Raw genomic sequence first — 25,022 nt, 5'->3', positions numbered from 1 at the left:
GAAATTTAGGTGCAAGGTGGCAGATTCTGGTGGCAGATTCTGGTCGGGCCGTTGTGCTGGTCTGAAGCAGCTGAGCAAATTTCGGGTCCAGCAGTGCCTTTAAGACAAAAAAGCTTTATTCATGGTATTCATTTTTGACACCTCGGGTTATACTCAGAGTCAAACTTGGTTGGTCTTAAAGGGACTGCTGTTCTCAGACTTTGTTTGACAGGCACCGTCATCTCCAAATCGTCTTTATCTCAGAGAAAAAATTCAAGCTGTTGCACAAGTGCATTTCTTTTGCCGTATTGTGATTATTTGAGAAACGAGCTAGGCGGCCACACTTAGGATACGATTTTAGGGTCTGTAGCCCAAAGGTTATCAGAAGCTGAATCCGGTTGAATCAACTCACGCGTTCCAGGGGGAAAAGCTGAGGTGTGAGTGGAGAAAAACCATATGCCAGTGCTTGATGGAAAGAGCTTCTTTCTCTTCCTCCTTTCCTCTTTGTGTGTGTATGTGTGTGTGTGTTTTCCAAACAACAGTCTGATGAATAATACTGAGTGAACAAGTAAAGCTGGCTCACCCATTTGTGATGTTTTGGTTGGTTTAAAAAAAAAACAAAACAGAAAACACCCTCCTTGTTGTGTTCGTATATTCCAGAAAGGGCTCATGGTAATTGTAGTCCACGGACACCTGGGCAGCCACTGTTTGGCTGGCAGGGGCTCATGGAAATTGTAGTCCATTGACATCTGGAGAGCCCCAGTTTTGGTCACTCCTGTTCTGGGGGATGAGCTCTAGGGTCCCTTTCCTCTCCAGGCTCCACTCTCTCCAGGAGTCTCCTGACCTGGAGCTGGCAACCGTACGCACTGCCCCCACTCCCTGCCGGTGGCCAAGCTGGACCTGGGAAGCCTAGGTAGCAGTACGAGGGACTCCGAGAGAGAAAGAGAGAAAGGCAGCACGGACTTCCCGCGGCTCAGTGTGAGCGTTTAAAGGGCCCTCTCTTTCTTTGTGTGGACTCCAGAGGAGGGACCTACTTCCAGCAGGAAGTGTGACATGCTTCAGGGGCCCTGGTCGCCTGGCCAGCAGCTGGCCCTTGGAGAGCTATTTGAGGACCGGGCGAGGGAAGGGGAAGGCTGTCATTGTGGCTGCCGTGTCATAGTGGCGGCTACTGATAATTCTCGTGGAATTCTGCCATCTCCAGAGAACAGAGATCAGTTCCCCTGAAGGAAATAGGCGCTTTAGAGCAGGGGTGGCCAAACGGCGGCTCTCCGGATGTCCATGGACTACAGTTACCATGAGCCCCTGCCAGTATGTGCTGTGGGGGCTCATGGTAAGTGTCGTCCACGAACATCTTGAGAGCCACCGTCTGGCCACCCCTGCTTTAGAGGGCTCTAGGGCGTTGCTGTTGGGATATTTGGCTAACATAGCCAAGTTTTGCCCAGGCATAGAAGCGAGGGCAGTGAATAAATCTTCCAAGAAGTATATTGCACAAAAGGACAAAAAAAAAAGGAACTGTTGTTTACACCAGGGTGGTGTTGTGGTTAAAGAGCAGTAGACTCTGATCTGGAGAACCAGGTTTGGTTTCCCCACTCCTCCGCGTGCAGCTTACTGAGTGACCTTGGGCGTGTCACAGTTCTCTTAGAGCATTTCCTGCAGAGCAGTTCTCTGAGAGCTCTCTGTTGTGGGGAGAGGAAGGGTAGGCACTCATAAGCCACTTTGGGGCTCTTTCAGGTCGTGAAAAGCGGGGTATAAAAAACAATTCTTCGTCTTCATCTTAGATATTTCCCTGGCCAGCATTTGAAATATTGTGCATACTTCCTAAGGGCAGCCTGAATCACAGTTTTAGTCAGAGGCATGAGTCCGATGTGGTGCCGGGTTCAAATCTCAGTTTAGGGCCATGAACTCACCTGGAAACGAGTCACTCCCAGCGGCCTTCACAGGACACTTCCTTTGACTTATCGATTTATCTGTGACGTGCCAGTCATGTCCAGTTAGGGTGCATCGGGATCTGGTGGCCAAAGGTTATCTAGCCAAGCTTCAGCGCCAACTACAGTTTCCTGTGGCCTGCAAGGTCTCCCTTTCTTGCTCCCCGCTTCCAGAAGCAAAGGGAGCTCCCTCCCGTGCGGAGCTCCCTCCCTGGGCCCCACTCCCCAAACACCCTAAATCTCCCAGGCTGGATTTGGCCACCCCAGGTTGTCACCGAGGGGAAGGCTTGCTGAGAAAGCCCTAATGCCTGCGTGACACAGCCGGCCCTAAGACTGTCACCTGGCTTTAAAGAGCAACCGGACCAGCACCCAGGAAGGGGGGGACGGGGCTTACATCCCCCGGAAGCTGCAGCGTGATTCATGCCCAGTTTTGCGTTTCTGTTCCAGGTGGCAATATTTGTACCACGCGAGGGGTCAGCACATGCCAGCAGTGTTTGGCCGTCAGCCCGTTGTGCGCTTGGTGCTTCCAGGAGGTAAGGTGACCCCAAAGGCACAGGACGTCCCGGGCTTGCTTGCTTGCGATTTTACTGGTGTCCTTTCAAGACGGTGCAGAGTCTCAGGCAGAGGGTTGGGCCAGGTCTGAATCCCCACCGGTGGCGTGGAAGCTTTGTGGGCGACCTTAGGCCAGGTCCCACTCCCTCAGCCCCATGAGGGTAAAACAGAAGAGAATTACACAAATCCCCTTGGGGACCCCCTTCTGCTCGCCATTATGTCACTTTTAAATTTTATGTCTTCTTTGCAACAATAGAATTGAATAGTCGATTGTAAGGTGACATAATAAGCATGTTTAAAAAAAACAGAGTACAAAATAATATGAATTGGGTCCCTTATGCAGTTTATATCTCTTACATACCTGGCATTACATTTTATGGCCCAGCCTGATAAAGTGACACTTCTGTCAGGTTGGATGCTCTTAGGAGACTTCCTCACCTCTGGCTTATGCACTGGGAAATCTTTAAAGCCACCAAGCGACTCTTCTTTTTAGGGATTTCTTTATTTCATGCACGGATAATTCTTGGACTGCGATGCCTCTTGCCTCTTCCCAGGTGTGTAGAAGTTGTGTCTGCTTACAATATAATTGGCCAATGCGTGGATAGATCCCACCTGCAGGATCCAGTCAGTTTAAACTGAATCTGACCCACAGAATGTGCTGGTGGGAAGATCCATTGTTTGTGTATATAAGTGGAGGTTTTCAGGGGGAGGGGGGTTGGTTGAGTTTCTGGTTAGGTTCAGTTCCCCTTGGACCATGCTGGGTGTTTGTGTCCACCTCTGAACCTACAGACATAACAACAGGTATAAATTCAATTGTGCAAGCCATAACCTTTGCACCACTAAATTGACACCACCAATGTCGTCTCCCCTCCCTCCTTTGTATCACTTTTTCTTCTCTTTGTTGCTGGGATCTGCCAAATCAAATGGGAAAACAAGGTTCATCCAAGATATGAGCTTTCGCAGTTTTGTGCGTACACGCCCACGAAAGCTCTCACCTCAAATTTTGTTGGTCTTAAAGGTGCCATTGGACTCAGATTTTCTTGCATTACTTCAGACCAACACGGCTGTCTGCTTGAATCTGTCTTTAGGGAAACCGAGGGCCCAGATGCTCCATTCCGCATTCAGCGGCCAGCCCTCTTCCAGCTGCAAACCTGTGTCTCATTGGTTGTGGCTGTCCTAAGGGGCTGGTGTTTTGTTTGAGCCAACGGCGCTTCCGGTTTCATTTGAGCCTCCGCTGCCAGTAGAAAGTTATCTGGCACAGCTCCCTCCTGGCCCCACACCTTGGCTTGCAGCTCTCAGAAAGGGATGAGAGGTCACGGAACGTTCATATTCTGGATGCCGACATATTCATGTTTGTTTATCTGGTGGACGGAATCCGTCCTGGGCCTGGGAAAAAGGAGAGACTGTCCTCTGGGCAGAAAAGGGGGAGAGTTGTTGTAGGGGGACAGGTGGGGGGGTCAGGGTGGAAGGCTGGCGAGGGAGTCTGTTAAAACAGACTGTCAAAGCAAGTGCTATGCCTACAAAAATTACAAAGTTCGAGGCTGGGTTGAACCTAGGGATGCTAGCTTCCAGGTGGGACCTGGGGATCCCCCGGAACGACAGCTCCTCCTCCTCTTCTCTATAAATCCGTTCCCATTCCAAAATATTTTTCCACATTGCTCCTCCACATCTCTGAAGGCAAGAGACTCGTCTTCATGAACATAGGGAGAGCACTGAAAAGGGAGAGCTGCCCCTCTGTGAAAACATGCTTGGGGCAGGCCTATCCAGACTCAAGTCTTGCCACCCGGCGATAAGAGCTGCACAAATCCAGCAATTTCAGAATTTCAGTCTAGGGAACAGGTGGCAGCCCACATGGATGGAGTCAGTCCCACCCGATATCCATAAGCTGATAAACACCAATGAGAGACCCAAAGTATTTGACTGGCCACATAGAATACGGATGGCCTTGGGCAGCTGTGCAGACCTGTCATTTCAATGGGGCAAAAGACCAGGTCCTGAATGTGATTGTGGGGCAATTGGCCAAGCTGTTTTCCGTCTGTCCCAGAAACGTGAGCATCGTGCTTTCCGGGGAGATGTGATGGAGTTCTTTGCACTCTCCCTGGCTCTCAGGGTTGATATGATAGCTGTGTTGAATTATGTAAAAGTTAGGCATGTTGAAGATGGGGGCAACTTGAGGATTGGGGTGCCAGCCTCCAGGTGGGACCTGGAGATCCCCTGGAATTGCATCTTTTCTCCAGACTACAGAGATTTGACCCCCAGGATGTTTTGGGAGATGGACTGGATGACACCTTTGGTGCCCCACTGAGGACCATTTTCTCTCCAGGTTCCATCTAGGGAAGGACCCTACTGCGAGACCCCTCCTCTGTGCCACAGATCAGCTAGGTGTGGGGGACATTACCCCCCAAACAAGGGAGGAACATCTAACATTTCAGTGACATGCATTCATGATTTCAACATGACTTGGAATTAATATCGGCATGGCAGGGCGATGTTCTGGTTTGGGGGCACAAACTCTGTGGTTGAAGCTAGTTCTGTCTTTGCCCCCCCCCTCTAGAGCGTGCCTAAATGACATGGGCATGTGGCTGAAACATGTGAAGAAGCCCCCAGCTCCTGTTAAGCTCGCCCCCATTTCCGGAGGGACCCGACAACCTTCCCCAAATCTTCAGCCGTTTCCAAACCCAGATTTGGCAGCCTTCCCCCCCTTCCCGCGCTTGTGGCCAGGAGGGAGGGGGAAATGCAAGACCCCACCTTGTTCTGGCTTAATTGCCTGCAGGCTCGGCCTCCGTTTCGTGGGCCTGGGGTGGCTCATCAGACGGCTGATTACGTGAGCTCTCTGTGGGCAAGTGAAGGCTGGGCCGCAAGGCTCCGTGCCAGGAATCCTTGCCAGTTTTGTGTGTAATACGGTAAGGGAACTTTGGGGGGGGGGGAGAAATCTGGCTGGCTTGGGGTGATATGTCATCATTTCCCGCTGCCCCTGCCCCAGCCAGTTTTTTTTTTCGTTTTCCTTGTTCCTAGACAGCGACGATGACTGTTTTCCGCTGCTTCGGACGAGCTTTTCCAAAAATGGCAATGCTTTTCCTCACTGGTAGGGATCTGTTTACCGAAGAGATGTAACAATTGGCAAAGGAGCCCTCGCAGGCCCCTGCCAAAAGCCAGGCTCCTTCGGGTGCAAGCCTCCTTCGCGGAGCGGCTTCCGAGCGTGTTCTCTTAATTTAGACTTTAGATCGCACCCCCGCCCCCTCCCTCCGTCCTCCGCTCTGCCTTGTTTTAAAACACAGCCCTCTTTGTCTGTAACAATCCTCGATCTGCATAGATTATGCTGAACTCAGGGTCTGTAGCGAGTGCAGAAAAAGGAAAACAAAAAGAAGCCCTTTAAACCGAGTGTGCAGGGATGAATGTGAGATCTTTCTTCCCCATGGCGCACACACTTATTTTAGGGACTCAGTTTGTGCCAGCGGATGAACAGAAACCCATTAAACAGAATTTTGGGACAGGAAGCAGGGATAATACGGTTTGCAAATTTTAGGGATGCCAGCTTCCAGGTGGGACCTGGGGATCTCCTGCAATTACAGCTCATGTCCAGACTACAGAGGGGAAAAAAGGGGGGGGAGAAGGAGTGCTTCAGAGAATGGACTCTGGGACACTGTATCCCACCAAGGTCCCTGTCCTCCACAGGCTGCATCCCCAAATTTCCAGGAGTTTCCCCACCTGGAGCTCCCCCCCTTCCATCCACCTTTGGGAGGGGGGGTTGTATCTTCCATGGCAACGTGCATGCATTGCAATTATGCATTGCCCCCCCCCAAGGTAACCTAACTGGTATATTTGTCCAGCTGCATAGCTTCTCCCAGAGTCTATCCCAAAGGACCATATCGAATGCAGATTTGAGGTCAAAGAATGCAAGGTATAACCTACCCTGTTGGATTCTAGAACAGGAGTGGCCAGACTGACTCTCCAGATGGACTACAGTTCCCATGAGCCCCTGCCAACTAGTATATTGCTCAGCCATATGCACCAGGGCCACACAATGACCAGTTGTTGACATACCCATTTGAAATCCGACTTGTTCTATTCCCGACAGATGTTCTGAGTCCATCCAAGTTTACAACTTAACGAGTAAATGGCTTACATAAAGTTTGCCAGAAGATGAGAGCAGGCTTATAGCTCTGTAGTTCTTTGGTTGAATTTATCCCCCTTTTTATAAATAAGAGCCACAACATCATCACTGGGCCGGAAAAAAAAAATTATGTCAACACTGAGGACCACCAGGTGGAAAACTCCTTAATTAAACCAGGCCTCACCGCCTGGCCTGCTTTTACACATGCAGTGAGGTTGAAGGTGTAAGTAATCTCTCTGAGTTTACAATCCAGCGTAGCCAGATAGTTGGTGATCGGGAAGAGGTGTCACCTACTTATAAAGAGGTTAAGTATTCCACACAGAGTGGGGATTTGAAAATGGATTTGGATTAAAGAAATGACCAATCTCTGAATTTATTGCGAACTGGAAACCCCTTTAGACCTTTTTGCAGGAAAGGGGGTAGAAAATGAACTAATGATTTGCGTTGTTGACAATTCAGGGAGGGCAAAATTGGATAATAGGAAAAAGAGAGCTCTTTACTTGTGCAATTACAAACTATGCAATAAGCTTGTAAATTTACTTCTATTTGTTGTAGAGAAAATTGGAAATATTTGTTTTACTGTATTTCTTTTATCCTGCGTTCCCCTGGGGGGGTGGCATCATATGCCACTCCCCAGGCTCTATCCCCCATGCTCCAGAAATTCCCCTACCTGGACCTTACCTGTGGCCCCTCTACCCCCCCATCGCCCATCCATCCCCTGGCCACCCTAGTGTAACCACAGCCACTGACCCCCACACATCTGGGATTAGTACCACAGCTTCCGAGGCAGAAGGTGAGGGGCTTAAAAAAAAAAAAAAAAGGCAAGACATCTTTTTGCTTTCAAAATGATCACCGCTGGGATCCTGATTCTGTAGAAACGTCCTCCTCTCCTTCAACTTCATCTGCTTTCCCGCCCTTCAAACAGAACCTGCCCCCGGGATTCGCTCGCTGTGACCTGGAAGCCAATCTTGTTCAAAATGGCTGTGCAGGTGAGCTGGAATTCCCAACCAGCAGCACCGTCATCTTGGAAAACAAGCCCCTCAGCGACAAGGGCTCCGGGGGTAGCATCACCCAGATGTCCCCACAGAAGATTGAGCTTCACTTGCGACCAGGTAGGGACAGATTTTGTATTTATTTGCCTATGCACAAAGGTATCTTTAAGGTTGCTGCACTGTCAGCAGTGGAGGGGCAGTGCGCTCTGGGAACTTACTCAAACCCAGTAGAACAGGGGTGGTCAAACTGTGGGTCTCTGGATGTCCATGGACTACAATAACCATGAGCCCCTGCCAGCAGGGACTCATGGTCATTGTAGTCCATGGACATCCAGAGACCCACAGTTTGACCGCCCCTGTAGTAGAGTGTCCAACGTGCTGACGTTGGTGGCAACCCTCTGGATTTTGGGGGAACTCTTATGATAAAATCATTTGAGAGCTGCACCATAGGATTTTCTTGGCAAAATTTTAACAAGGTAGGTTGCCAGGTCTTTCCTTAGCCCTCCCCGGTTTTCCGGGCTTGGGACCAGCCTGCCCAGGTATGCATGGCTAGAGAAAGCTTCTGCAGATTCAAGGGACAGCAAAAGTCTCAACGCGGGAAATGCTACTGCGCATGAAGCTTGATGTATTACTGGAAGGCAAAAGCATGAAACTTCTGGCCATATCCTGCGATCCAATGGATCCAATCCAATCCTGTGATCCTAGCCATTAAGCTAGGACTGGTCAGTGGTCAAAGGAAAGAAAATTGAGAATGAGGGATCTGATAAAAGGGACACTGAAGAAGAACATGAGGAAAACGTTTGGAATAAGATATACCCTGATATTATCCAAGTATTATTGTTGGAGGAAGGATGTTAAATCTAGGCAGAGAAAAGGCTCCATGAAAATTTGGCACATGGAACTGAAAGAGGTATGGCGACTCTGTCGTCACGTGACATTCCTCATCAAACGACTGGAGAGACAAGAGGTGGGTTGGGATCTCTTGAAGAAATCTGTGTGACTTTTGTCTTCCCCCCGTTTTCATTTTTTTAGACGACTCGCAAACATTCTCAGTTCAAGTACGACAAGTGGAGGACTACCCTGTGGACATCTACTACCTGATGGACCTGTCGAATTCCATGAAGGATGACCTCTACAACATCCAGAACTTAGGTACCAGGCTGGCTGCGAAAATGGCCGAAGTGACCAGCAACCTGAGAATTGGTTTTGGAGCTTTTGTGGACAAGCCCATGCCCCCCTATATGTACATCTCCCCTCCGGAAGCCATTAAAAATCCATGTTATGAGTAAGTACCCTGAGCAGAGGAAACGCACTGGATATGAAGGCTGTTTTTAGAAGAAATTTGTAGGACGGCGAGATCATCAATTCTGTTCCCTCTTCATTTAGAGCAGGGGTAGTCAAACTGCGGCCCTCCAGATGTCCATGGACTACAATTCCCAGAAGCCCCTGCCAGCGAATGCTGGCAGGGGCTTCTGGGAATTGTAGTCCATTGACTTCTGGAGGGCTGCAGTTTGACTGCCCCTGATTTAGAGACAGCGCATACATGGCAACTGCCCTCTGTCAACTTAGGTTAAGAAGTTGGGAGTGGACTTCCTCAAGGACAAGTATGGCCAAACTGTGGCTCTCCAGATGTCCATGGACTTTCATTCAGACAAGGGCTCATGGGAATTGTAGGCCATGGACATCCGGAGAACCACACTTTGGCCACCCATGTTCTAGGGCTACTGAAAGAAGGGCCACACTAAGTCCAACGAAATAATTTTTAAAAACCTGGGCCCATTCTGCACACCCTGGATAATGCACTTCCAGTGTGCTTTTGCAGCTGGGTTTTCCTGTGCAGAACAGGATAATCTACTTTGGAAGTGCATTGAAAGCACATTATGGAGCGTGTGCAGAATGGGCCCTTGTAGGGAAAGAATTCTCCCCTAGGGTTGCCAGCTCCTAGGTGCGGGTAATAGCTGTCAAACCCAACCACAGTTGGCCTTGTTCAAATTCCTGTTCCTGCCATTCATTGATGTCAGCCTAGTGTTGTAAGTCACGGTGGGCAAGAATCCTCATTAAGTTAGGCACATTTTGGCTCACACTGTAATGTTGTTGAAGGAGATGTTTGCCCTTGAGGAATGGGGGTACACAACAGTGGGGGCGGGTTTGGATCCCCGTTCCATGTTCCTATCCTAATTATTTCCCACCACTCCCTAGCTTGTTACCACCAGATAACCACTGCCTACCCATGTTTGGCTACAAGCACGTTCTGGCACTCACGGATAAGGTGAAGCGCTTCAACGAGGAGGTTAAGAAGCAGCAGGTTTCAAGGAACCGGGACGCACCTGAAGGAGGGTTTGATGCCATCATCCAGGCGATTGTCTGTGACGTAAGAGCTTGCCCTCGGTCATGGGTCAGGGGGGCTGCAGGGGTTGAGGAGGTGCCCCACTGCACTACACCAATATAGCTTCTCTGTACTGTTGCTATAGCAAGGAACTGCTATAATAGTTCGGTGCTATAGCACTTAACTTAGAATGTAAAGAAAAAAAGAAACCTGATATGACAACAGCGCTTCACAGACAGCTCATCAACAAGGAAATTTGATCAATGAACCTCCCTCCCATCCCTGTATTGTTTTACTTGAAATCAGATTAACCATCAATAGCATCTGCCTTAGAACAGTAATGAGCCTCTTGTGGCGCAGAGTGGTAAGGCAGCCGTCTGAAAGCTTTGCCCATGAGGCTGGGAGTTCAATCCCAGCAGCCGGCTCAAGGTTGACTCAGCCTTCTATCCTTCCGAGGTCGGTAAAATGAGTACCCAGCTTGCTGGGGGGTAAACGGTCATGATTGGGGAAGGCACTGGCAAACCACCCCGTATTGAGTCTGCCATGAAAACGCTGGAGGGCATCACCCCAAGGGTCAGACATGACTCGGTGCTTGCACAGGGGATACCTTTACCTTTACCTTTAGAACAGTAATGTGAAAATCTTTGTTGAGTAATGCCACTCTGGTCCACTCTTCAGCAAAACAGCAGTCCAGGGGCTGGAGAGAAAAATCTTCTTGGGAGAGGACAGATACCAACCTGTAACAGAAATGGAATTAGAGAGTTACTGTGTTTTGGCCCACTTGCTCTCTCTCTCTCTCTCTCTCTTTCTCTGTCTCTGCCTGATCTATTTCAGAAGGTTCTGATTGTGAGGGTAAAACAGAGGAGATGAAAACTATGATTTAAGTTGCTTCGAGTCCCCCGTTGGGGAGAAAAGCAGAGTTTAGACTCATGGAATCACAGAGTCGGAAGGGACCTCCAGGGTCATCTAGTCCAACCCCCTGCTCTACGCAGGGAACTCTCAACCACCTGCCCACCCAGAGAGACCCCAATTCCATACCCAGATGATGCCCCCCCTCAAAAAAAGCCCAGAACTCCTGGCCAGTCTGTCCTGGAAGAAATTCACCTCTCGACCCCAAAGTGGCAATCAGCATTTCCCTGGGCATGCAAGAAAGGAAGGGCCATAACAAATATAATGTTTACATTGTATGTTAAGAGAGTACAGCCCAGGTGTCCTAGCACATTTCTAGGATCCTCTGATTCTCCCTTGAGAGCAGTGGCCAAAAAAGAGCAAGCTGCAGAAGGACATTTTGGACATTTGGCAGCATTACGCTGTGCCCATTTCGATCTCACAGAACTTAGAGTTTGAGTGTAACATTGTGGGAGGTGTGACGCTAGATGGGAGCCATCAACTGCATGCTGTCTCAGCCACCTCCCTAAGGGATTGTGCCCCATGTTGGTGAGTCCGTAAAAGGGCCCCACTTGGCTTTTGACCCACAGCCTCCCGAATATCTCAAGCACTGAAAAAGATCACTCTTTCCCCAGCCTGTTGGTTTTGAGTAAGTGCCCTTCTTTTCCCGAACTTTGCCTTCGTGGAATCCACGCTGCTGTTTTCATTTCGCTGCAGGAGAAGATTGGCTGGAGACCAGAAGCCTCTCACTTGCTGGTTTTCACCACGGACGCAAAGACGCACATCGCTTTGGATGGGAGGCTGGCGGGCATCGTCATGCCCAATGATGGGCAATGCCACATCGATAGCAACAACTTCTACGCAGCTTCGACTACACTAGTAAGGGCAGGAGTCCCCTAGCTATGGGGCCCAGGGAACAATCTCTACAGAGGCCATTCCGCTATCATTTGCATTACATTTCTATAACATAGTTTCTGGTATCTGAGCTTGGTAGACCTGAATAACTTGAATAACAATTGTGAATTCCCATAGGCACATATTCTATAAGTTGGTCTGAATGTAGGAAGGGGGAGTAGAATCTTACATGAAGTTGTGGTTACAAGAGGCAGACTCCAGGCTGGAGAACCAGGTTCGATTCCTCACTCCTCCTCCACGTGAAGCCTGGTGGGTGACCCTGGTGCCGTCCCAGTTCTCTCAGAGCTCTCTCAGCCCCACCTACCTCCCTAGGTGCCTGTTGTGGGGAGAGGAAGGAAATTGTCAGCCACTTTGAGACTCCTTAAGGTGTGGTTGTGTTGTTCTTTTTCTCCAGCCTAAGGAGAGCTTATTTGCTCTTTTTCCTTACTCTTTCTCAAGGACTACCCATCACTTGGCCTGATGACTGATAAACTCTCCCAGAAAAACATTAACTTGATTTTTGCGGTGACTCAAACCATTGTGGGGCTGTATCAGGTAAGAGCTGTTCTTTGCTCAGAGAGTCCGGAGGTGGGTTCCTCAAGAGAAGGTTAAGCAAGAGAGTTAGTCCTCACCTTAGTGCTTGAAGAGTGGCAGGCTCTAATCTGAAGAACTGGGTTTGATTCCCCGCCCCTCCACATGTAGCCAACCGGGTGACCTTGGGCAAGTCACAGCCCTGATAGGGGTGTTCTCACAGAGCAGTCTTGTCAGGGCTCTCTCAGCCCCACTTCCCTCAAAGGGTGCCTATTGTGGGAAGAGGAATGGAAGGAGATTGGAAGCCGCTTTGAGGCTCCTTCTTGGAGGGAAAAGTGGCATATAAGTGGCAACTCTTCTTTTTCAGAACTACAGTGAGCTGATTCCTGGCACCACCGTGGGGACCTTGACGCGGGATTCCAGCAACGTTTTGCAGCTCATTTTGGATTCTTATGAGGTGAGTGTGCGGGGCAGCAACGGCAGGAGAGTTGCCAAAAGGCTGACGTTTCATTCCGTCTCTGGTTCGAGGCCCAGATGTTTCCTTTGCGTTCTTCCTCCTCTAGAAAATCCGCTCCAAGGTTGAGCTCGAGGTACGCAACTTGCCCGAGGAACTGTCCCTCTCCTTTAACGCCACCTGCCTGGACGGGGTGGTCATCCAGGGAGTCAAGTCTTGCGTGGGTCTTAAGATCGGCGACACGGTGAGTTCCCTGCAAAGCAGCAGGGCTGGAGCTGTGGGAATGGCAGAGGACTGGGGGAAGAGGAAATGCCACCATTCGGCTCAGGAGATGAATGCCCAACAAGCATCTTGGGTTTATTTTAACTGGTTGGAGGTTTCTTTGCAGACTAGCGGTATGGCCTCCCTCCCTCCCTCCCTCCCTCCAGGCCAGAACAAATGCTCTTAGAAACCAGTTACAAATGATTTCTCCAGATAGCCTAAATACGTAGGCATGCCAGACTACCTGACGCAGGTGGTGGTGAGGGGGGGTCCCTCGATGCCAGGTGCCACTTCTCCACCTCTTAGCTGGCTGGGGTTACTCTAAAAAAGAGTATACAATGGTATGTCTACAAGGGACCTCAGAAGTGACATCATTGCATCTAGGACCTCAGGGTGACACTCTGGTATTTACGGGGGGAAACTCTCTGGTAGAAGGAAAATTTAGCATTAAATTCACCGCTTCAGAGCTTTTGCGGAGCCCCTTGAGAACCCCCAGAGACCTTGGTTGGGAATCCCTGGTGTAGATCATTGCACGGCAAGGACCTACCTGGGCCCCACCCCCTTTCTCCAAAGGCCAGCGGGGACCCCCGGCTTAGGGTGCTTCCTTGTGGTGGGTCCAGAACGCCTTGTGTGTGCCTCTCCCTCCACATGCTAACCTTGTTTAACTTGTGTATGCGCATTCCTCACAACTTATTTTAGTTGGGATTTTGTGACTGTTAGTAATATAATAATGTAATTTTGAATTCTACTCTCTGGTCCCAGGACAAGATAGCGGCCAGCTTAGCTTCTACTTGTAAGAAAGCTTCACACTGGTATGGAGACAGATGGGGCCGGCAGTAAATAGTAGGGTGTGATCCATGGATCGCTGGCCTTGAGAGTTTTATTTCTGATATATGTCTTTGTGAACTACAAATGGGTTCGAGGGGTTTGATCGGCTGGTTTAGCAAAGAATTATCATGTGGCTGCATTTGGAAGTTGTGACACAGTTTACTAATGTTGTGACACAGTTTACTAATGTAACAGGACTAACTTTTGCTTATCTATTCCTGCTGTCATGATGGTCAGTTCTTAGAGGAAGAGGGCTTGCACTCGAAAGCTCACGCCTTGGTCTCAAAGGTGTGACTGGACTCTGATTTTAGTGTTCTCCCTCCCCAGGTGAGCTTCAGCATCGAAGCCAAGGTGCGCGGCTGCCCTGCGGAGCGACAGAGCTCCTTCACCCTCAAGCCCGTGGGCTTCAAGGACAGCCTGACGGTGGTCGTGAATTTTGCGTGCGACTGTGAATGCCAGCGTCATGCCCAGCCCGACAGCCCCCTCTGCTCCTTCGGCAATGGCACCCTGGAGTGCGGCACGTGCCGGTGCCACCCGGGCCGGCTGGGCTCCCGATGCGAGTGCTCCGAGGAGGAGTACAGCCCCTCCCAGCAGGACAACTGCAGCCCCCGCGAGGGGCAGCCCCTCTGCAACCAGCGGGGCGAGTGCATCTGCGGCCAGTGCGTGTGCTACGGCAGCGACTTCGGCAAGGTCTCCGGCAAGTACTGCGAATGCGACGACTTCTCCTGCGTCCGCTTCAAGGGGGAGCTGTGCTCGGGTGAGTGGGACCTGCCTCAGACTCGGAGGGGGGTTTCGGCAGCCGGGGAAGGGGGCGGAGGGAGGGGGGGTTGTTCCGGTATTGGTCTCTAGGGCCTTTTGCAGTCTGGACCCAGCAGGCCTCAGGGACTGTTTAATTTGCTCTGCAAATCTGAATAAGTTGGTGATCCCTGGCCCAGGGGAAGCGTGCCTGTCCTCGGCCGGAGATGGGGCCTTTTTGGTCCTGGCCCCGACCTGGTGGAATGAGCTCCTGGAAGAGGAAGGTTGGGTGATTGGAAGCCGCTTTGAGACTCCTTCTGGTAGCGAAAAGCATGGTGCAAGAAGCCAGATCATCATTATCATAATCATCATAATCAATCTTCTTCTTCTTCTTCTGCTTCTTCTTCTTCTTCTGCTTCTTCTTCTGCTTCTGCTGCTGCTGCTGCTGCTGCTGACAGGAAATGAATCTGTCAAACCAGGGGTCCCCAAACATTTGGCTCCTGGGGGCACTTTTGGGATTCTGATCCCGGGTAGTGAGGGGTCCCATGCACCACACACCCAGCAGAAGTCTAAGTGGAGGGGAGAGGAGGGATTCTTTAACAACTACCCTGGGGAAGATGGCTGAGGAAAAGAGCATAAACGCCCCTGCAGAGGGTGAGCAGTTCTCAGTAGAGCTTCCAGGCCTGGGGTTGAGTGTCCTGATATTCTAATCTCAGCTGGGGTTTGTTTTAGCCAGAGCTCCAGAGGGAAAGAATGGCTCGTGTTTGGTTTTCTTTGAGATTCCAGAATCCTGCCTGGGCGGGAGGGTGACTCAGGGCTTGATAAAGGAGCTGGGAACAATTTCTGTTGTGTTGTGAGCTGCAGGAACTGCAGCGTTCTGGCCCTGGTGTGCCGTGATCCACAACGGCCATTGTGCAATGCTCAGAGTGCTTACCACACAGCTATAAAACGAACGGCCCTTTCATTGCGTAATTCAGGATGTGTGATCTCTTTAGGAAAGCACTGGACTATATTATTTTTCCAGTTCCACTCTTGGACGTAAGCGACCAGCTTTCCTAAGCAGAGTTCTAAGTCTGCTGAGGTCAAGGGTAAGGTTTGAGTCTAGTGGCCCCGCCCACTCCTCCACCTTCAGCCCACTGGGTGACCTTGGGTCAGTCGCAGTTCTCTTAGAGTCATTCTCGCAGCGCAGTTCTCTCAGGGCTCTCTCAAGCCCACCTACCTCAGAAGGTGTCTTTTGTGGGAAGAGGAAGGAAAAAGGGCAACCTGGGACCCCATCAGGTAGTGAAAAACAGGGTATTAAATAACAGCTCTTGTTTGTCTTCTTCAAGACCAGCAGAGTTTAATTCTGCGCAGAAGTGTTGGTGTGCAATTTTGTTCTGTGGCTTCAGACCAGCACGGCGGCCCAGCCGGAATTGTGTATGGCAAAATGACCACAACAAGACAACACAAAGCCATTTTCCCCCAGAGCGACAAATCTCTGCAGTCTAGAAATACACTGGAATTCTGGGCATCTGTTTTTCTCACCTGGAGGCTGGCATCCCTGTTTATACCCCATTGAGATGACTACCCCATTATCTACCTTCAAAGCTCCAAGAGGTTTCCAACCTGGATCTGGCAAACACACACACACACCAATGTGCAGGAAGGGCCTGGCACCCCTGCAATCTAACATGGCATTCCTGGAGTGCCAACAAAGTGACGGAAATCCCACAGTCCTTAAATTCCCTGGGAGCTGCCTGCTGCGTCCGACACACGAGCAGGGCAGGTGGGAGTTATGCAAACCTGATCTCATTATGTGAAGTTTGGTGTGCGAATGTGAAACATGATGAGTCATCTCCCCACACCCCCACACCCCAGTTCCTGTTCCAAATCTATTTCTGCACGCCCCCTTCTTCTTGCTCCCCGTACCCCCATCAACTAATTTGTTGTCTCCTGGTTCATTCCCTTGGAGTCATTATTTCTGATGTGTATGACAAACCCAGCATGTATTTTATGCCTAGAATCAGCACTGATCCCCCCTCCAAACACACACAAAAAAACACAAGCAACTTCTCCTCCTCCTCTCTCTCTCTCTCTCTCTCTCTCTGCCATTCACCGGAGTTTCTCATTAACCAGCCTTCCGATTTATTCTTCCCCCGCAGAGGCGGCCTGGGGCTGCCCTCCGTCCAGGGCTTGCGTGGGCAAAATAGGCGTGGGTGCTTGGAGCCTCTGGCCTCGTGGCATGTATCTTTCCACATGAATGGCTCAGTGGCGTCAATCGTTTACCAGCTGATGAGGAATTTTTATGCAGGGACAGATCCTGGCGTGTGGCAAGATATTTAGAGGGCAACCTCCTGGAGCTCGCTGTACCCAGCTTAGAATGCCTGCACGTTGGCAGCACTGTTTTATCCTCACACTGTTGAACGTGCAAGGTAGGGCCGAGAGGTTAAGCAAAGGGCTGACCAGAAAAGTGGGGTTTTCCTTACCTTGGTTGACCCAGCTGGAAGGCCAATGGGAAACAGGTTCTCTTGCTTCCCTGCAGCAATACCTCCCAGATAGCCCCCATCTTTCCCAAACTTGCTTTAAGACCATCTAGTCCATCTAGTAAGTGCATCTAGTCCAGTGGCCTGTCTCATACAGGGTCACCAACAGGGCAGAGAGGCAGAGGTCTTCTCAAGTACATCAGAAGAGTCCTGCTAGGCCAGACCAGTGGTCCTTCTCGTCCAGCCTCTGAGTCTATAAGCTTGGGTAGGAGCTGGGGTTCAGGTAAGCAACCATGGGGACATGCGCAAGACCAGGGAAATGTGGTCTTTCCCGCCCACAGGCTAGCCGTTTCACCTTAGCTATGATTCCTCCAAAAAGGTCAAGGTAAACCTCAGCATTCAGAGGCACTAGGCCTCTGAAACCCAGGCTACATCAGGGGAAGGCCTCAGGCTCCACGCCCTGTTTGTTGGTTTATTGGTTGGTTGATTGGCTTTATTCCCTGCCTCAATGCAGGTCACGGGAAGTGTGTCTGCGGGGACTGTGACTGCGATCCGGACTGGAAGGGGCCCTACTGCAACTGCACCACCCGGACGGACACCTGCCTGTCCAGCAACGGCATGATCTGCAGCGGGCTCGGGCGGGGCTACTGCGCCTGCGGGAAGTGCGTCTGCACCCAGCCGGGCTCTTACGGAGACACCTGTGAGAAGTGCCCCACCTGCCCTGACGCCTGCACCATCAAGAAGTGAGTGGGGGGCGAGCCACTTCTAAAAACACCACGTGCAGGATGGCCGGGAGGGGTTGACGGCTTCCGGGGAAGTGAGGGGGGTCTGGAGATGCCCCAGGATTACAGCCAATCTCCAAATTACAAGTGTTGGTTCTGCTGGTGGAAACGGCAGATTTGGAAGGTAGACTATGGTATTATACCCCATTGAGGTGCCTCACAGGGGGGCCAGGTGTGGGTCCCCCAGATCAGTGGAAACTGGCTACCCTATGTCCAATCTGTATGCTTTTGAGACTTCATTCTCCCTTTGTCCATCCCTTCTGCGGAGACTTCAGAAGGGATGCCCACACCTGAGAGCTACAACATGTTTTGGGCATGGTCCCTGTCTAGGCCAAGGGAAGGGGGGCACATGTTGGTCAGGCAGCAGTGCTGGGCCCATGGGCGGCAGGAGAATTGTGCCCGGGCTGGTGCCCATCTTGCCGTGTCCCGGGTTGTGGCTCTGTTGGCCTGGGACTAGCTGGGCCGGGTGCAGGGCCAGCCAGTCCTTCCCTTCTCTCACCCCCCCCCCCTCTTTCTTCCTCCTGGGCAGGGACTGTGTGGAGTGCAAGAAGTTTGAGAGGGGGGTCCTGATGGAGCAAGACAGCTGCAGTCAAAACTGCAGGGATGAAATCGAGTCGGTGCAGGAGCTGGGTGAGCCATCCGCTGGCTTCTTTTCTCTCCCTTCCCCCAAGATGCTCAGGATGTGGGTTCTGCCCTCGTCCCTCCTCTCCTCCATCTTTATCCTTGCACGACAAGTAGCAAGGGGCCCGAGGTGACCCAGTGAGCTTTCTGACTGGGCGGTGTCTCTTTAGTCCCAACCCAATCCTCCATTGATCCCTCTCCCCCCACCCCCCGAGGGTGATTGAGTTCTCTCCCACCTGAGTTTGCCATGGACAGCCGAGTGACTCCTGCTGGGGACCCCAAAACCTCCTCCCTTGGAACAGAACAGAACTTGTGGGAATCTGCCAAAGATCCTCCAAGCTTCCCCTTCCCCTTAAACCTGGAAATGCCTTCTGTCTCCACGTACTGTGTGATGGAGCTGTGCTTCCACCGATCGGGTGTCCCCTGGCAGGAGACCATGGGAAGGACGCCGTGAACTGTACGTACAAGGATGAGGACGACTGCGTGGTCCGCTTCCAGTATTACGAGGACTCCAGTGGCAAGTCCATCCTGTACATCATCGACGAACCAGGTGAGGGGCGCGTGGCGAGGCTTTGCTTTCGACCGCGGTAACCGGCCGGATCCAGTGACGGCCTCTTCAAGGAGAGTCGAACCGCTGCCCCCTTTAAACTTCTCGGGAACGTCCCAGAAGACAGGGACAGATTGATTGTGTCCTGGAGGGGCCTCCTTTTCCCCTCATTGCCTGTTTGTAAGAGCCATGAGGGGCAGCAGTCCAGGGGGAAGGGGGCTGGCCTTACCGGTTAGCAATTTATCTGTTGTTATATATTTATGATGAGATGACGATGGCATTGTTTTAATTTATACACATCTGGACCCTTTGACCCTCGTTAGCTGCCTTGAGACTATGCAAGAGAGGAGCGGCCTATAAATCCAGATTTTGCACGGGATTTTCTTTTTAAAAAATTGAAACGGGAGTGCTTTTCAGTTGCCGGCATCTCTTGGTTTTAAGCTCTGTTGTCAAAGAAGCACGGGCTGGCTCACACTGGTTGCAAAATATCGTAGGCTGTGATTCACACGGGCTTCTGATTAAAATCTGTTGCCACATTTCTGTCCGGTCTCTGACTATCTTGCTGATAAACCGGACGAGGGGGGAGGAGGGGGGCCTTGGTTATGCTGGGGCCTTTGGGCATTCGATAGGACTTCTGAGGAAGAGGCCTCGTAGCTCTCCTGGTTCCCCAGCAGGATCAAAAAGTCACGTCCGATTGCTCAAGGAGGACAAACCGAGACTGCAGGGCTTAGAAATTCAGTTGGTGTCTCTGACGCACAACCTCAGGGAGTGGAAGGGGGATGACACCCACAAGGGTGAGGCTCGGGTGGATTTTCCTGGGCAGACCTGGGCAGGGAGCAATTTGAGACCGGCTAATTCCTCGCGGGAAGCCCCAGGGCTTGCCACTGTCTGCCAGGCACTGTTGAGTACCCAATATAGGAATGGGGAAACCATAAATAAACCCATACGAACGCAGGACAAGGAGGAGGCTGAAAAGGGTTTACGTCACTTTTTGGCAAACTCTCTGGCAAGGATTTGGTGAGGGCAGCCAGCAACACGCCAGAAGGTTGGCGGGTTGGAACCGAACGGTCGTTCGCACCTTCGAATCTCCTGCCTGAGCCGTCGTCCTATTTGCAGTGAGGTTATTTGTATTACAAAAATGTTTTTGAAACAGTGCGAAACATGACCGCATGACGCGCGATGTAATATTAACGTGAAGGGCCAGACCACTGACCGATACTTGTCTAGGGATGCCATCCTTCAGGTGGGAAGTCAAAAATAAGCAGAGGTAGGTGACACAAACAAGACAAAGGAAAACTCTGTGAGAGTAACACCTATACGTGACTAGTTACATACGTAAATATCCATGGAAGCACTAAGTAAACATTACATGACATAGAATCACCCAAAGAAGAAAATTCCCTTGAATGCAATGTCGTTGTTTACAAAACGTCTGCTGTTAAACTGATACATTTTGAACAAACTTCTCCAATCCCAATGCATAGTTACTAAGTGGCACAAAAAACAACAAACGCTATAGAGTAAAACAAAAGAAAAAAAGACCGTAGTAACCGGACAAAACATGTTTATAAGCAATGATAGTTGATACAGTAATGCTGTTGCTATTCGTTCATTCAATAATCTGTCTATTTATCTACTTGGTCACAGACCAGGATAAAAAAATTAGACATTTGTAACTACTGTTAAGCTTTTGTGCATCGCTTCATTAAAGAGACCGAATACAATAAACTTTCCAGTAAAGATTATTCCTTTTAAATCTCAAAGCGCTGTGAGTCTGGATCTGTGCCTAACCCACAAAAGGCTCTGTTACTCTGCACCTCTATTTTTCTGGAGGGAACTAAGGCTGAGCTTAGTCCAAAAGTTCCCAAACTTTTAAGCAGCCTGGTGCACTGCTCCTCATTTGCATATTCAGATTCTGCCAGCACATGCTCCTAGCCACAGAAAGGGGTGTAGACAGTAGGACGTTTGGCAGGTAGGTGGAGGACTGGGATGCAGGTGGGCGGGAGGGTGAACCTGGTGGTGAGCAGCACAGTAGGCGGGCCCCCTGGACACTCCAAAACCTGTGTGGGGAAAGATGCACAGCTGTGTCACGGCTTGCCTCTTGCTTCCAGATTGCCCCAAGGGGCCCAACGTCCTAGTCGTCCTCCTTTCGGTGACGGGAGCCATCTTGCTGATCGGCTTGGCTGCCTTGCTCATCTGGAAACTGCTCATTACAATTCACGACCGGAGAGAATTTGCCAAGTTCGAAGAAGAGAGAGCTAGAGCAAAGTGGGACACGGTGAGAAATATCAGGGTGACGGGATGGGGCGGACAAGGGAGGGTCTACGGAGTTCCTCCCGCCTTCTTAAACTCCGCCCTCCCCTGGCCCTGCCCCCAAATAGCCAGCAACTTTCCCATGTGGAGTTTGCCCCCCTGATTCATCATTACTCATTCATCCTATCTTGTTTTTTCCTCTCTCTCTTCCTGTTCCAGGCCAACAACCCATTATACAGGGGAGCCACCTCCACGTTCACCAACATCACATACCGTGGGAATTCGTGAGGGGGCGCGGGGCCCCGAAGGGCCCTCCTTGCTCATGTTTACAGAATATGTGTCGTTGCCAGCTTGTGTGTTTTGTGTGTTGTGTGTGTGCACGCGTGCGTTTGCTCCAGGGCCGTTCCTCGGCGTGCTCTGTTGTAACGTGGGGATGGCCACGTTCCGACCCTCCTGCGAACCTCCTGTTACCTCAGCCCGCGTGCGGGCCGTACCCAGACACTGAAGACGGAGGAAGTGGGACTTACTCTTCGACGGGGATTGTGCCATAAGGCCCGTTGGCCACCGGATGCTCTAGCTGGATGAAATTCGGGAACAGGGTGTGTTGTTTTCGGGTTTTTTGGAGGAGGTGGAAACCTGAGAAGAGTTTTACAGATGGCATTTTGAAAACACTGGACTGAAAACACGCTCCTCCAGTCAGGAATCCCTACCTAAGCTCCTTACGAACTGAGCCTGGTCCTGACTCAAATTATTCCTCAGTTTACCGTTCACAAAAGCGTCCCTCACCTTGCGCTTCTAACCAGGCTTTTGGGCTAGGGACGGTTTTGCCTGCCCAATCGTCCAGGGCTGTTTAACCAGGTGAAAGGATCTCAGGTTTTCTGGCTTTCGAGAACCACTATCAGCCACGGCCTAGCTCAGCCTTTTCCAAAGTTTGCATCATGGAGGGCCCCCTGGGATAATTTTTCAGGCTTCAAGGAACCCCGGAAGTGATGTCATTGGCCATGCCTTCCTGCCACACCCCTGGAAGTGACATGCCATGGGAAGTGACATCACCACCTGTGCTAGCAGGCAGGTACTGAGGGGGGAGGGACAAGCTTAAGGTGGGAGGAAGTGTGCAGGCTCCACCCCCTCCCAGGTGCAGAAACCACAAGAGAAGTCACTCATGCTCAGGACGGGTAAGGGGGAACCATGGAAGTGGTCAGTTCCCTAGTTTATGGCTGAGTCCACTAAGGCAGTAGGGGAAAGGCTGCAGACCTCCTCCTGAGATCCCAGTGACCCGCAGGGGTCCTGATCGGGAAACCCTGGTCTAGCTGGAGGGATGGCCTGAACTGAGAAGGACGAGCAAGTCCACTGCCTGGTTTCCCCCTCCAGCTGAGAAAAGATCAGGACCCCGGAAGCTTCCGCTGCATTGAGGTGCAGAAAGAGGTAGACCTAAGGCAGGGGCAACTACCAAAACAAGCTGTGCACGATCCCTCCTTTTACACACCACACTCTAGCCACAGCACCTCAGTGGCTGTTTGGGTGGTGAACTCGCCCTTAGAAGGGATCTTTGTGCGGCCCTGAGCACCGAATGAAGCTGAGGGCCCCTTGTGTGCATTCCGTGTCCCTCAGACATGCCTCCCCTCGCCCGGTGCAGGCGCCTCATTTCCAGTTGTTCTTTCAGGGAACTAGAGCAGGGGTGGCCGAATGGTGGCTCTCCAGACGGCCACCCCGCTGCAGAAGATGAAACATGCTGGCCCGCTCTTGGGTGAGCTGGAAGCCCCCTCCAAAATCCTTCTCAGGGTTGGGGCTCCAGTTGAAGAGGGACCCAAATGCTTGGCCAGCGGACCCCTCTGTCTCTGCCGCCCAGTCTGTATAATACGGGTATAGTGATTCTTGCCCCCTTCTTAGCAAAGTCACAAATGTTCACATCTGGCTGTTTCTGTGAGGGGAACCCCCATAATTGGAAGACCAGTAACCGTTTGCAGAAAAGGGGGGCCCACAGGCCAAGATTTTCCCTCGATGCTCTGCCAGCTCTCCACGCTACACTTCCACCACTCTAATGTTCTCCTCCACGCCCCAGCCAAAGAGTTTGCACATGTTGGTCACCAACATCTGTCGGAGTTAAGAAGATGAGGCTCAGTATTTGAGGTAGCGCAGTGCATTGGGAGAAGCAGCGCAAACGAGGATTCACAAAAGCTTGAATCTCTTTATGGCTTAGAGGGGACCAACTCTCTTTCCGTTTGGAATCCTGCCTTAATTTTTTGCGTGCCTCGGTCCCAACATTGGGGCTCTCTTTTCCAAAGATGTCACCAAGTGGCCTCAGTTTCTGGAAGGGGAGATACCGGGAAGTGGGGATGCCCCTTCTGGAACCCAGGTTAGAAGGGGGCTGCTGTGCCTTAATTGATAAACACACAAGTCCTTTGTGGTCACGATGTGATGAACTTGAGTCCGCAGTGGACAGAAATAAAATTACTTCTGCCTCAACTGACTTCCTGTGTCACTCAGTCCTTCCTTATTCATTAATCTCTTTTTACCTTCTGGTAGCTCAATGACTTGTTTAGCGCCGGTCCATGTAAATAGTTTTGTGGGGAGGGGAACATCCCCTCCATGCACTGAGGTGAATCTGCATGCCCTGTAAGCCGGGGTGGCCAAAGTGGGGCTCTCCAGATGACCATGGACTACACTTCCCATGAGCCCCCGGTTTGGCCACCCCTGCCATATAAGTGGGTTGAGGTGCCAGTCTAGGATTGCGAGCTCCTCGTTCAAATCTGTATTGAACTGTGATGCCTACTGGTTGGCTCGTTTGCCCTCAGCCGTCCTGATCTCACAAGATTTTTGGAAGGGCATGGATGAGAGAATATTCATTGCCTTGAGCTCTTTGGGGAAGGGAGGGGTAAAGAAGACAAGGAGTAGGTTTTTATACCTCCAGGCCCATCACTGGCCATTTTGGGAGAGACAAGTGGGTCGACGTGACCAAATATTTTAAACACTTTAAACAAAAATATATTTAAAAATCAATTAACTCCTACCCACTCGGGAAACTCTTCCAGGGTGGTCAAGGAAGAAACCCTGCTCTAGCAAGGTAAAGTTTTTAGGAAGGACGTATGGGGCAACAGTGACACCCACTGGACATTTGTAAGATTTCTTCAAGCGCAGACTTGTGAAGAGACATCTGAAGTGGGCATGCACACAAAAGCTTATCTCCAGAAATGGACTTTGTAGCTCTTACAGGTGTCCTGGACTCAAACTTAGCTCTGCTGCTTCAGACCAACACGGACAATCTACATTCAGAATAACATACCAATAATCCGCCATTGAGGGGCCTGTCATGTTTTGAGTGTAGAAAATGTTCCTCATCACCACCTAGTACTTTAATCCTTCCGACAAACCTGTAAGGATGTACAAAAAGATGTACAAACCTGTAAGGATGTACAAAAAGGTGTTATTCTCACATGCTAAATTCACTGGGCACAGAAGCAAACCCTCGGCCAACGAAGGCTGTCCAGGTGAGGCTAGATACCCTCAATGGGTTTGTGCTGGCCACCAGACTCACCGCTGCAATGTGAGCAAATGGTAGCTCCGGAACAGTCTACAAGGGCAGCCCCACGCAGAGCACATTGTAGTACTTCGGAAGGGCAAGAAGAAGTGCAAAAATTCTTGGGATAATTGGACAGATTTGGAGTCATGCACGTATTCCCGAGTGTCCAGGGACTCCGTGAGTCAATAAATAAATAAATTTTGGCTCTACTGCTAGTATTCTGGGGTGAAGCTCACCAGCTTGAAAGAGACCCCACACGCACACAAGACACACAAGATTTGTTTAGAAGGATATTTTACACCACATGGTCTCCATCTGGGTCACTGGGAGCTCTATGACCTCATCAAGCCGGAACCTC

At 50.8% G+C, this 25,022-nt stretch overlaps 1 protein-coding gene and 1 long non-coding RNA gene across 2 annotated transcripts in view; one reads left to right on the top strand and one right to left on the bottom strand.

Annotated features, from left to right (window-relative positions):
• ITGB3 (integrin subunit beta 3) overlaps positions 1–23,614 on the top strand; it is a 29,614-nt gene extending 6,000 nt beyond the window's left edge. The window contains exons 2-15 of the mRNA XM_077313055.1: positions 2,352–2,437; positions 7,496–7,682; positions 8,595–8,847; positions 9,762–9,933; positions 11,494–11,655; positions 12,130–12,225; positions 12,569–12,658; positions 12,765–12,899; positions 14,072–14,501; positions 17,456–17,684; positions 18,253–18,353; positions 18,775–18,894; positions 21,003–21,169; positions 21,364–23,614. Coding sequence (XP_077169170.1) covers positions 2,352–2,437; positions 7,496–7,682; positions 8,595–8,847; positions 9,762–9,933; positions 11,494–11,655; positions 12,130–12,225; positions 12,569–12,658; positions 12,765–12,899; positions 14,072–14,501; positions 17,456–17,684; positions 18,253–18,353; positions 18,775–18,894; positions 21,003–21,169; positions 21,364–21,432 — 2,297 coding nt within the window. The 3' untranslated portion in view covers positions 21,433–23,614. The remainder of the gene's footprint in view (positions 1–2,351; positions 2,438–7,495; positions 7,683–8,594; positions 8,848–9,761; positions 9,934–11,493; positions 11,656–12,129; positions 12,226–12,568; positions 12,659–12,764; positions 12,900–14,071; positions 14,502–17,455; positions 17,685–18,252; positions 18,354–18,774; positions 18,895–21,002; positions 21,170–21,363) is intronic.
• On the bottom strand, positions 20,022–24,991 carry LOC143825079 (uncharacterized). The gene is made up of 3 exons (XR_013226941.1): positions 24,901–24,991; positions 24,428–24,515; positions 20,022–20,951 (listed from the first exon to the last, which is right to left on the bottom strand). It is a non-coding gene; the product is annotated as an uncharacterized LOC143825079 (long non-coding RNA).
• Between the last annotated feature and the right edge of the window lie 31 nt (positions 24,992–25,022).

The sequence above is a fragment of the Paroedura picta genome, chromosome 16 (assembly GCF_049243985.1).
Source record: "Paroedura picta isolate Pp20150507F chromosome 16, Ppicta_v3.0, whole genome shotgun sequence".
Lineage (NCBI taxonomy): Eukaryota > Metazoa > Chordata > Lepidosauria > Squamata > Gekkonidae > Paroedura > Paroedura picta.
This window is presented reverse-complemented; position numbering and strand designations above follow the sequence as displayed.